At 47.8% G+C, this 13822-nt stretch overlaps 1 protein-coding gene across 1 annotated transcript in view; it reads right to left on the reverse strand.

Moving 5' to 3' along the window:
• The window catches only part of cux2b (cut-like homeobox 2b), a 51221-nt gene that overhangs the window by 21415 nt on the left and 15984 nt on the right, over positions 1–13822 (reverse strand). The window contains exon 3 of the mRNA XM_068720955.1: positions 5929–6007. Within this exon, the coding sequence (XP_068577056.1) occupies positions 5929–6007 (79 nt within the window). The remainder of the gene's footprint in view (positions 1–5928; positions 6008–13822) is intronic.

The raw sequence follows: 13822 nt of genomic DNA on the forward strand, positions 1-13822 counted from the left end.
AGCAGGAGCCAAAAGCCTGTCAGAAGCCGGACGGCTCGGCGGACCGCAGGTGGCGCCGGGGAGGACGGGCGCACAGGTTCAGGATGCGTGTCTAGGTGGGTGGGGGTGGACCAGGGTGGTGTGCGCCAAGACAAGCAGGTGTGTCGGGGCGGTCCGTCTTGGCCCTGTCAGCGATACACCATCATTAGGCGGTGTGGGCGCAGCAGGGTGCACCATTATGTCTCCCTGGGCCCTGTGTAATTACGCTCTGACATAATTAACCCAGCAAGCCCATTAGCCAAGCATTGGCTGGCTGAAGAGAGAGGGAGAAAAAAACGCTATAATTATTTGTTGTGCGCATGTTAATGAGGCCAGCTGTGTTCCCATCATACAACACGAACAAATTAATTTACAAGGCTGTGCTCCAAGGTTTTTTCTTTTCATTCAAAACAGTCTTGTTTTTTTTTTTCCCTCTGAGTGGACTTCAAGGTCCATAAACACGCTCTGCCGCTGCTGCAACAAACAGTAACACTGCTGTAATATTGTTGTCAAGAACCAAAACTAGGTTGAGAGAACACTAAGTCTGTATTTTCACCTTCACAGACAATGCAAAGCGATCCGAGCTATGTAGGATAAATTGCTGCCTCTTTTTGCTGCCTGTCAAGGATTAGTTTCGATTAGAGGGAAAAAAAAAATGCTTGGAACAAATTCATAAACATGACTTTACTGTTCGCGGTGCATTTTAAACCAACGAGCATTTGATATTCAGATAGCGAACTGAAGTGGCGCTTTACCTTGATGTGGGAGGAGGAGTGAGAAAATACAAAAATAAAAAAAAAAGATAGGTGGAATGAAAGAAATGATTGCGGGAAGCGGCGGCTTTTGTGTGTGAACAAAACAAAGCTGAAAGAGAAACTTTTTAACCTGTTCTCTTCAGTTGCTGTTCCACGTCTTTGTTTGACAGACTGAAGGACGGAGAAGGAATGACATCAATACCGAGACGCTTTTTTTTTAAAAGCTCGGAACAAAGAGCGGAGCCAGAGCTCGGTAGCATTTAAAATTAACACCAGATGCCGCGGTGAAAAAATAAGTGCCGATGACATGCGAACCAAACTTCAGTCGATGGTTAAAAAAAAAAAAAAAAAACAGCGTCTCTTATTTATGAGAAATGAGAAATGTAAGACAAATCACAAAGAATTAACCTCAGAAATACACCAGTCTATAGTCTTTACATTTTTGAATCCCAAGGTTACATCTTCTCTGCTCTCAGGCACACACACACACACACACACACACACACACACACACACACACACACACACACATACAGACATTCCTGCACACACACACACACACACACACACACACACACATACAGACATTCCTGCACACACACACACACACAGTTGCTTTCTTTTAAGAGCACACTCTCCTGGTCCCTCTGGGGTCTCCTACTCCACAGGGATCAGTTGGAGAGGCCCAGCTCTTTTATGAACATAATGCATTATTAAGCACCTCAAACATCTCCTGGGCCTTTGTTTATTACTGCTCTTATTAATCACTTGTGCATAATCTCGTCCCGCCCAGAGAGCTTTCATTTTCCATCAGCTTTTATACGTCCTTATTCTCCGACAGACTGCCACACTCCGCGCTCCCTCTTCCCTCTCATCCTGACTGTAGGTACTCAGCTGCAAAATTAGAATAAAGGCAGCTCGCTGTGCCTCGCAGGCCTCTCTCGCTGGTGCTTGCTTATGTACATGAAAGGTTGAGGAAGGACAACTATTCTTTGTGCATTTGAATGACTCTGAATTACTAAGGTCAGTGAGTTGTGCGCTGATAGTCTCATAGCCGAGGGAACCATCTGATGTGAATATGTAAGGCACTTATAACCATCTCATTTCACAAGAAGACGTGAGACCTAATGTGACAAAAGGCTGCTCGCACTTGTGCTGTGCTCCACAGTACCGGTGGTCACCACTAGCAAGCACTGTTGTCATAACATTTCGCACACACACACACACACACACACATACATAAAGACTCAAACACCTCAGACATGCCTTGGGCCCTGGCACACACACACACACACACACACACACACACACACACACACACACACACACACACACATACTGAGAGGGGTGTATTCAGATCAGAATCTTCACAAACTCTCAGTGAGCTCCCCGCTCAGATAAAAGGAGCTGTGTTCTAAAGGAGAGAGGGAGTGGGGTGGATCCTAAGGGATGAGTGTGTGTGCACTGAGAGGAGGCGAGGAAGAGCAAACACCTGGAGCGTCAGTCTCAGGGCTACGCCCCTGGCGACGGGGCCTCGCTGCTCTCACAGAGGTGGCGACAAACGCAGACGTTCAAACGCCACACACACACACACACACACACACACACACACACACACACACACACACACACACACACACACTCGCACACTCCAGCAGAGAAGAGCAGAGCGAGACGGCGAAGGAGGAGAGGAAGAAAGAGAGAGAGGGAGCTCGGTGCATCCCTGGGAAACCGATGAATTCGGGCAGAAGCTGCCACTGTTTTTCAGCGTTCAGTGATCAGGACTTGTTTATCTGCACTGATCAAAACCGTGCGGAGGTGATATAAACATTGTTAGGGAAACTCTGTTAACGGGCCTCTTTCAAGCCCCAGACTGGGTAGGAGTTACAGTGCACAGCATGGGGAGATGTCACATGCAAATCAAAATATAGAGCGCTAATGAAACACTCCAGCGGATTGACATCTCGGCTTAGGGGCCTCATAAAAGGCAAGAAATCACTTCAATCACTCGCATCAAGAAGTTATTTCTGCTCTGAGTTTACTGTTGCGCTGGAGTTGCCATTGAACAGCAGCATTATGTTGCATTAATAACAAAGAGGAACGTTATCGTGAGGGAATCTCACACATGTATCGGATGCCTTATTTGTATTCAATAGTGGGAACGGCAAAGTGGATAACTGATATGTGACCAGATGTTAATGATAGCCAGATACAACAGGTCACATATTGAGCTGCTGCTGCTGCGTGTGCCCCCCCCCCCCCCCCTCTTTCCTTGTTCCCTTCCTTGCATTCATTAACTCTGCTGTTGGCCCACTGTGATTGGACTGAAGGCCTCAGCGTCGGCACACAAATGAGCACACACACACACACACACACACACACACACGTTGAGAGGGAGGCACTTTCAAATGAAATAACAGGAGGGGAAAAACGTCCCGCAATGAATAGTAATAACTGCATTAAGATTAACGAGCACGGCGTGTAAAGAATAATTGCATCTGTCAAAAGATTAAAAATACATGAGCTGTAGCATTTGTTGGGGGGGAAACGGTGGGAACGCTCGCTGTTGTGTTGGAGGGGCAGAGAGAAATGAAGTGGGGCCACAGCCAAATGACTGTCCTCCGGTGTACCTGGAGTCATCCATTCTAGAGAGAGGGGGGGGGGGGGGAGTTGTGACCTTGGACACCAGCAGCAAGATGTACAGTGACAAACAGGCACAGGATCCTGTAGGCCCTCCTCACAGATGGCAGAGGCTGCTTGGGCCGGACACAGAAATACTCTCGATGGTCTGACCTCGGTGTGGCTGCAGCCAGAGAAGAGGGGGGGGGGGGGCGCTAATGACGGGATCAGCCAACGCTATGTTTTTGCCTTCCGTGATGCAATCTATGTCAGATTAGCCAATCAATGAGTCGTGAATTGTTGCTGTGAACTTGGCTGGAAGACAAGGACCACGAGTTGGACCCCGACCAATCGTAGCTTGTCGTCTTTCACTACTTCATCATCGTCTTTTTGTCGGCCCTATTTAAAGTGCGCCGCCGTGGGTCAGCGTCACAGGACGTGTTGTAGAAGTGTGGAGACTAGGCGGCAGGAATCAGACACGACAGTGTTTCTGTGGGGATGTAGTGAGACGTCCCGTTGAGCCGTTATTGGGCCGCTGGAGTTACTTTGACATTAAACTGATCCCCTCCACCCCACACAGCGGGAATCTACCCTGCTACCATCACGTTCCCAATTAGTCCAGAGCACAAAGAAGACATGCTACACATAGCAGCGTATTACTGAATAAGACATCTTTTGTGAAAGGGTTAAAGTTGTACAACGAAAGCTCCCAGACCGCACGCCGCCGTGGCAGCAGCCTGTCAATCACAAGGCATTCCCTGCTTCATCGTCTATTGCGCTCTGAATGGGTCATAATTCATGAGAATCATGCTGCTTTGATGAAGGCTTGAACCTAGTGCTTGAGAGCATAAAGTCATGTTTATCATAATTACTAAGGTAATAGATCAAGTGAGAAGGAACGTCATTTTTCTCATAGACTTCTGTACAATTAAACTGATGTTTTCAACAACAGGGTGGCCCCCTGATGGCCATTTGAAAGAAAGCAGGTTTAAGGCACTTTCACGGTTCAAGACCTTTCACATGTCGTGTCTCCTTAGCATGCATGGCTAATGATAATCCACTATACGAGAAAAGTGATGGAGGCTACAACTAACGTAACTACATCTGCTGTTTAGTCATTACACCAAATACCTAAGTAAGTAACCTTATTACTTTTTTTCTTTGAGTAAAGAGTCATTTATTCTGTTTAGCAATCTCTGACTGAGAACGTGATTCAGTGAAACAGACTCTCTTTGTAAAGGTGAGGTCAAAAGGAGGTAGGAGGCTCGCTGTGTTACGTCACCTGATGCAACCTGACACAGGAAGGTCTCCTACTGTATGCTCAAAAGAAAGACCACACACACACACACACACACACACATATACAGAGAGACAGAAAGGACACAATAGTAGGTACCTTGAAAACACTACTTCAGTTGTTTCGAAGAGTTCATGGTGACAGTGGCCTTTCTTCTTATGTTAAAGTCTTTGTTCTTGAACACAACGACTCTTAGTTGACTATTCTCTACTTTGTGACTAAATATATCCCACAAGACGCTCCTGGGCTTGAATTAAGGCCTCCATATAAAAGGTATAGGTCAAAAAATCAAACTGAATATATCTTCAAAGAACGGTATTTCTTATCAAGAAAATAACTCCATTCAAAGTGTGTGTGTGTGTGTGTGTGTGTGTGTGTGTGTGTGTGTGTGTGTGTCTGCGCTTGTGTGTGTGGTGGTGGTGCAATATCAAGCAGGGGACTTCAAGGAAAAATGGAGACCTTTAAAAGTCACTTGCTGCCGTCGCTATTTCTCTGACGCCGACTTTTATCTTGTATTCATTGAATCTGTAAACAGCATTCTCTACTCCTGCCACAAGTGTTTCTCTGATCTAGACGGAGATTGGGCTGCGTTTTGCCGCCGTCTCCTGCAACAAAGAGCAATACGGCACACGTGCCACGGCACTGAAATAACAACCGAATAAACACACAATTCCTCTTTCCTTTCGCTCTAACGTGCCGTCTTTGCCCCTCTCTCCCGTTTCCCCCCATTGGCCTCATCAGGCCTGCGTTCCACATGAAGCCAGACTTCAGTAGGGATTTTAATTGGCCCTCCACAATCAACAGCAGAGCTCCTCAAGGATGTGTTCGCTCCTCAGCCAGGCTACACTCAAGGACCAGTGCTGGGTTTTGAAGTGGCCTCACGCAGAGTTTTGGAAACCACTCTGAGAGCACAGACTTTGAAAAATAGATAAGAGCCACAGGGTATATGGCTTTATGTATCTTATATCCATGTGCCGTTGCACCATATCTATCTATGGCAAGAAAATTACTTTTGGGTTTGGGTGCATTCATATAAACATGATATGTCACTGTGTGTATACTTATAGGGCCGGCCCATGTGATAGCGGTAGAGGTGTGATGGGTTGATCTCCGGGAAGTGATCTTTGAAGGGGGAGAGATAATTCCAGGAGTAATGTGTGCGAGTGTGATGTTTATATTGCTGCTGCTGCCGCTGCTGTTTGTGATGATGCACGTCTCTGGGCGTAGTGGGAGACTCACCTGGGGCCTCGATAAGCTGTTTGTAGACTCCCAGGAACGCAGACTCTGCCTCCTTGCTGCGCTTGTTCAGAGCAACCACCTGCAGCGGAGAAGATGCCATTAAGGTAAACATCGACTGGTATTATTCCGGCATACGTCTGACTCACAGTGCACAGAATATTTACATTTCAGGCATTTAATTGATTTTTACAGAGAGCAGAAAACACTTCAAACCTTAAATTGCGAAACAATGAATCAATAGTGAGGAGAGCAAAGGTCAGCCTCACAGCATCCCTCCAATAAATGAAACAAACAGTCCTGCATGCCTTGTATGTGTGTTGTATCTCCAGTACACATAACAGAGTAATACTGTTCATTTAATTCAAGTTGTACATAGATTGACCAACTCGTAGGCAGTTTCTTTAACATGAGCACTGACAGATAGAGGAACGGCGTCCGCCCTGTTTAAACCGCCGAGCTGCTGCACGGCGGCGACATGTGGCCCGTTAAATGTAGGCGTCGGCGTGCACCAGAAGGCTCGCCAGTGACAGCGGCGGCCTCCATCACCGGCAGCACTCGGGCACCCGCTATCCCCGGCTCGGCGGGTGATGCAAACCAATTAACGATTCATTAGGAGGGACAAAGAAAGCGAATTAGCCACCACCTGGCCCCATGGAGAGGGCACCTGCACTAGTGGCTATGTGGGTTACCCTGCTCCCAGCTCCCGCTAAGACCTCGGCCCTGTTTGTGAGTCAGAGGACGCGCTGTGGCTGCCTCTCCACGTCCTCTGCTCCGCAACAGTAAATCAGATCAGGCTCGTCCAAAAGCCCCCCCCCCCCCCCCACTCCATAAGCAGACGGACTTCAAATTATTGTCATCTATTGTCTATGTCATTTCTGTCACTGTTGATTACAGCCTCTGTCGGATCCGCTCAATGGACTCCACATCGAGGGGGTCAAGTGCGCGGTACGGCTGAGCCAGGCTGCTCATCATCGGTACGACCACACTAGAAAAACCCGTTCGTTTTGCTGAAAGCTGAAAACTCTTATGAGGATGGCGGTGGTGTGTTGGGGCTGTTTAGTGGGGTTATAAATAAGGTGTGTGGAAAACAGCGAGGGACGGAGAGCCTTTGATTTACTGGAAATGGCTGGCGTCTTCCCTGGGGAGGCATAACGACAGCATCATGTTTAAAGAAAATATCATAAAGATCAAGCAAATCTCCCCCATCACTCCCACTTGGAGCAGCTCAGAGGAGTTCATGGAAAATGGAAAAGGCTGGAGACGAATCAATACCGATGCAATAGTCTGGAGCTCTCAGCCAGCCCCCTGCTACACTATGCTGTTGTTTCACTCAGCTATACCCCAATTTACCCCCCCCCCCCCCCCCCCACACACACACACACACACACACCAACCTCCATCTGCCCCCCCACTCATCTCCCCTCTCCTTCCAGGACGTGACGTTAATGTTGGCATGTTGCTTTATAAACTGTGAGAATGGGTGAAGCACGCTGGCCCCATAAACTCTGTCTCCAGCTTCATACGTGGTGTTATGAGTCCATCAACAGCTCCTGTTGGCTCGGCTAAGGTTTGCTTTAACCCCGCTGATGAGGCTCTGTTGTTATGTTTGCTTCGTTTTCTTCTATGAGCAGCAGCAATTTTGTGAAACCCCCCACTAGCCAATAACAGCCCTCCGCTCTTCAAGGTGACGATGAGTAAACCTCCAACAGCACTTTGTGACATCCAGACAAACTATTAACAGCCTTTAGTTTACAGCTGAACTCTGGCCACTAGAGCAGGGTGGCTGAACCCACTGCTAGTCATCTACTTTTCAGTGACAGTCTGCTCGGCTGGCCACCGGCTTCCTCTGACGCATACGCATCAAACGAGGCTCCCAGCTGCACCAGTGAAAAGCCTGAGATCCTGTGAAGGCAACAGCTATAGGGCTCCGTCTTCCAGAGACGCGCGGGGGTCTCCTGGCCCTCCATCATCCTTTAACGAGAGAACACGGAGATTACCTCCACAATCACACCATTAACCTGCCTACAGACAGTAGCGGAGACATCAATCACACGCCTGCCTGATGCCTTCTCACGTTAGCGCCCCGCTACGCGTACAGATACCCCCCACCCACCCCGCCCCGACCACAACCCTCGCTGTCATCAAAGCACTCTGAGGTGTCATGCATAATACGAGCTGATCGGGGAATCATCTCATCTCCATGGTAATCCACCTCCAGCCAAGCACAGTCTCATGCTAGCAGATAGGAGCAGAGAGGGTGCTTGTGCAGAGAGGTGCAACTCGAGGAAGGACTACGACTGGAGAATCTCCTCTTTCTCTTTTTGGATGCGAGGTCTGGCTCTGGCCCGGGCTCCGACTCACAGCGCGTTCTTTGTTTTCACCCGATTTGTGATAAAGGATATGGCTACCGAGGGAATGGGCTCGGCCACAGGTTGCTTTTACAAGCAGGAGTAAAGCCCGGGGCAAGAGTAGCAAGAGACAAAGGAAACCTGTTAGCGCTCCTCCATAACTCTTCAAGCAGCAACCGAGTGGGCAGAACACAGCCTCTGGGACAAGGCTGCTGGGAAATACTTACCGATAAGCCTGTGAGAATACGTACAGTGCTCGCTACTGTGTGCATCTGAGAGTGTGTGAGAACAAGCTAGCATGAGAAGGAAATGAAGGGGGAGAGAACAAACGCAGAAAGAAGCAGAGTGAAGGGCAACTGAGCGACGCACAGAGAGAGAGACAGAGAGACAACGGAAAAGAGGGGTTCCCATAAAGAGCGCAATTAGCAATTATGCAGTCATCAATTACAATTATCACAACTGGTGATTATGCAATTATCACTCTAAATCATCGTTTTCCCCCTCTGCCTTACCAGTTTGCCACCCCCTGTGATTTGGTTGTTTGAGGAGGGGTTGTGATGATGCAGGTGATTAGAGTGTGTGACGATGATGGGGGTGTCGGGGGCGGGTGTAAAGGCAGATCTTGCACTGTGTGTGTGTGTGTGTGTGTGTGTGTGTGTGTGTGTGTGTGTGTGTGTGTGCAAATACATGTGTGAATGCTTGGAGCATGTCTGCATATGCAACTGTGCCAGAGTGTACACAACATGTGATTGAATTCTCTGTTGAGTTTTTTTTTTGCATATCTCTGTGTGTGTGTGTGTGTGTGTGTGTGTGCGTGTGTGTGTGTGTGTGTGTACATGTGTTCATGGATCCACTGCTCCCGTCTCAAGGTGAATGTGGTTGGTGCTGTGGGTGGTGCTGTGGGTGGTGTGGGGACGGCAAATGTATGGCTCCACAGTCCCTGAGGCCTCTAAATTACCTGTCATCTTCCCCATGATGCAAAGGTCAGTGCACAATCATAGGGAGTCCATCCTACTGTGCTGCTCACTGAGCGCCAGTCCGGCCCACAGGCTGACAGGATGTCACAACAACCCCGGTCCCGCTCCATGCTTATTAGAACAAAACAGTGGGAAGCCCACCGCCACCGCAACACCGCTTGTCACAACAGCTTCCAGAAGAATCTACCGGGTTCCCGAAACAAACGTCCGGTGCTTGGTGTTGATGTAAGAAAATGAGGCGAGATCTGGTCACAGCTCTACGGCTGCTCTGTGTTAATGTGCTCTTCTTAAGCTGGGAGAGTCTAATCTTTACTGGTACAACATCCGCGCTCCACTTCAAACGTCCTTCCTTTTTCAGTGTCGCCATTTTGAGCCTCGCACAATAATGTCCACTTCTGCACATTATTCCTCCAGCTTAGCTTCTTGCAGAAATCTTTATCTAGATTTCTTTAACCACTTTTTTACTTGCACTTAATGATATTATAGCCAATATTTATCCATTACTAGTAGTTGTGTAAGAAAATATCGACACAGCGATGCAATATTGTCTTTTGTGATACTATTTACATCTATTTTAATAGTTTACATGGAATGATTTATTCAGAAAAAGTCGCTCTATGATGTCAGACGTTACTGGGACTTTGATAAAGGTGTTATGCACATGGTGGTATGTTCTCTATACTATGACAGTATTCTGAAAAATTGTATTTAAAAACATTCTCATGAATTGTAACCCCAGTATCATGATATGTATTGTATCACCAGATTCATACAAATCTCTTCTTCCTAGTAAAACATCTGTACAGTATCTATTCTAACACATTTAACAGGGCAGTGTCACATGTCTTCAGGTACAATAATACAGACAGAGAGCTGCAACTAACAATTATTTGAATTATCGATTAATCTATAAAATACGTTTTTATTTCCCAAAGCCCCACATGATGTTTTCAGATTCCTTCTAAACCTATAAATATTTCACTTACCAGAGAAATGTAGCTTGATACATGACTTGAATTGAAAATGTTGAAATTTAAATATACGGACTAATTGTAATAATGCAAAAGTCAAGCTGGGCCCATGGTCAGGTGGTGTAATGTTAAACTTTCAGGAAGTCCCTTCACTCGTTTAGATTTCTCAAAATTATAAGAAAATATTGGTTCTCTTCAAGCGCTTCTGTTTCTCGCTGTAGCTTCTAACGTCTTCCGAAGAGCTCGTAGAAGGTTAACATTTAAAAGTGATCTGAACTGGAATGCAGTTCTGAAGCAAATCAAAAGATTTCCTTCTGAATGTCTGACTGGCCACAGGAATTCCTGCATCAATCACTGATGACAACAACATTTGGTTATTTTAACATTGCATAAACAATTCAAGGCAGAAACTTACAATCTAAAAGGTATGTGCTTTCACTCTCCTTTATATGTGATCTGTATGTTTTTTTTTTTTTTTTTAAAAGCAGATGAAAACCATCATTTTCCCTTCAGAAGCACAGAAAAAGATCATATTTTAGCGGCGCCACCCAGCACTTCTGCAGCTGTCACTGCTGACGTTTGTTTTGCGTTGAGTGTAGGTTCAGAGGAGAGGGATGAGTTGGTGCGGAGTGACTGATGAGTGGGTGGAGGAGAGGGGCAGAGGTAAACACTATTGCAATACAGTCTGGACGGTGAGAGAACCATGTACACCCACACAAGCACTCCCACGCAACACACACACACACACACACACACACACACACACACACACTTGAACTTGGACGCATGCAAACACACACACACACACACACACACACACACACACACATCAAGTCGCACTCACGCAGATGCACGCTACACACAGACTGGGTTTGAAGGCAGATTTAATCATGGTGACACCCATCTCAGAGCGCTGGTAGCAGCATGGCGGTGGCCGTGGTCGTCTCTGGATGCCCGGCGAGATGAGCAGTCAGAGCACTGACACACATCTCGTCGCCACGTCAATTCCAATCAGTGGAGGCTGTCAGTCAACGCGCCGCGCCGACAACAGACTGACACCGCCGCCGCCGCCGCAGAGCTGCCGTCTCAGCCAAATAAATGGCCGAAGCTGACCGGTATTCTTTTGTAGCACTTAACCAGTCCTGATGTAAACGACGCGGCGACAAAATCAGAGTGAAAACACAGCTCGACATACGGGAGGCCTTGTGGGAGAGGCTCGCCTGAATTTGAATGGAAGTAGAGCAGGACGTTGTGCGGTATAAAGTAGAGCGATATAGGTTTTAAGAGCATATTAATCCATAGAAGAGAAGGTAGGAAGGACTTTCATATTGCATTAGCAGCCATCAAACATCAACATGAGTCTACAGCCATGCAGGCTGCATTGTGAGGCTGTGTTTGGTGTGGTGCTATGAGCTAAATGCTAATGTCAGCATGACAGTAAACTCACAGTAACAATGCTAACATGTGAATATTTAGCAGGTGTAACGGCTGGTGGGAATGTCATTAGATTATGCAGGTATTTGCAAATATTGGAAACGGGACAAGATGAAAAGACTCACTGAGGGGGACATGAATGTGCACGTGACCTTTCCCAAAAAATCTACGAATGTCAACCTTATGGTGATGCTATATGAAAAGTAAGACACCAACAACATTAAGATTCATCCTCTGGGGACCATGAATGTCTGTACATTATTTCATGGCAATCCATCAAATTGTTGCTTAGATGTTTCAGTTTGGACCAAAGTTGTGCACAGACCGACCGACAGGCCCATGGAGGTGTTTCACTTGAATATGAGACAAGAGACAATGAGCGCGACCTCGGGTCAATGTCCCGGTAGAGAGTGCCGATAATGACCCAGGCTGAGAGGAGAGCAGATCTCTACGGATCAAGGTGTAGCTGACGTAATCCCGACGGACGTGGCGCACAGAGACAAAACATGGCACGACATTAAACCCAGATCAAAGGACCGGCTGTCTCCGGCACACAGCAGGTGCCTTCTGGGTCCGCCTCACCGTCAACAGGCGGCAGAAGCGTTGCGTTGCCCGCCCTCTCGACAAAACTCAAAAGCACCAGCCTCGCCGCCAACACCTCAAAGTCACGGCAAAGTCAAAGTCAAGAGCCGCCGAGAGAAAAAACGGAGGGAAGAAAACAAATCTTTTTTGAATGTCTTTGTAGTTCAAAAGACAGGAGTTGTCATTTTCTTTGAGCTCGCGCTTTCAAACGTTTGATGCAGCGAATGACCTAAACCTTGAGGAAAGTGTGTCTGCTGAAAACGTAGCCGTCGCGGCGCGATGGGAGGGGGGGGGGGGGGGACGGCGGGGGCGTGCTGAGGCTAAGATGAAGGCGCCGGTTGATGTGCTGAGAGGGAGGGCTGTGAAAAGTAGCAATGAGTGCACCTGGACTAAATTATTTCAGAGCTGGGAGAACTGTTAAGAGGAGAGGAGAGAGGAGAAGTGTAGGTAAGGGCTAATTATAAAAATAAAGTGCCCCCATTATCCTGGTGCTGCACTGCCCTAGTGAACAAAGCTACAACAGATGGGGTGTCATGGGTAACTGTGCCGATGCGAGCCAAAGCCCTGGAGTGGATGGACCCTGGCAGGCCGCTGGTGGAGCAGCGCTGGCAAGGGGGAGGCACAGCTGCATATCTCGCCCTCAGACACATGTTGACAGTGTTTCTCTAGCCCTGCCTACACTAGTCAAGGTGAGACAGCATGACATGAGGGGGGAGAGAGAGAGAGAGGGAGAGAGAGGGAAAGAGAAAGAGAGAGAGAGAGAGAGAGAGAGAGAGAGAGGGAGAGAGAGGGAAAGAGAGGGAGAGAGAGAGAGAGAGAGAGGGAGAGAGAGAGAGAGAGAGAGAGAGAGAGAGAGCGCTCCACTATGATGGATAGTGCTCTCCATCCACCTCTCCTCTCTCTCCCTCTTAGAAGGCTGGTGACTTTCCAGTGAGGCAATTATCATTGCGGAATGCATAATAGCCTAATTAATTACAGGTGTCAGCGCTGCCTTTGTTTCAGCATGGAGGAACATCATGCCAAAGCCGCATCCGCTAAAAGGAGCAGCACTGATGAACGAGCCTTGAACCGCGGCGAGAAGAGCGCAGCTGATGGAGGAGCGGAGCGCCGTGCAGACGACTTGAAGTCTGCCAAACAACCCTGCGTCTGTTGCCCACAGAAGACGGATAGCAAACACATGGTGCAGAAATTAGCTCCATTATTTGCTTGATAAATCTGCCGTTGTCAATCACAGCGGCTCGGAGGAAGATCTCAGGTACGGGGGGCCCGCGTCGGACGGCTCTGTGGGTAATTTGGTTTCAAGTTGCAGAGACCAGCGCCGCCGCGTTGGTGGCAGCACCATCAACAACGATGCAGCCCCCTTACCCCGGCGTTCCTCACAAACATGGCATATCATTTGTCCTGTCAGATTTGCCGATTTCATTCATTGTAGCGAGAAAGCCGGAAAGCAAGACAATTGGCGAGGAGAGAGAGAGAAAAAAAAGACCTAACGGGACCTGCGAAGGAGAGAAGTGAATGATGGGGTGACTAGCGAGGAGAGACAGCGCAGAGATTCCTGTTATTCTCCTCCTCGGCTAAACAC

Source organism: Cebidichthys violaceus, unplaced genomic scaffold (assembly GCF_023349555.1).
Source record: "Cebidichthys violaceus isolate CVI_PGR_0920_01 unplaced genomic scaffold, fCebVio1.0.p SCAF_26, whole genome shotgun sequence".
NCBI classification, from domain to species: Eukaryota; Metazoa; Chordata; class Actinopteri; order Perciformes; family Stichaeidae; genus Cebidichthys; species Cebidichthys violaceus.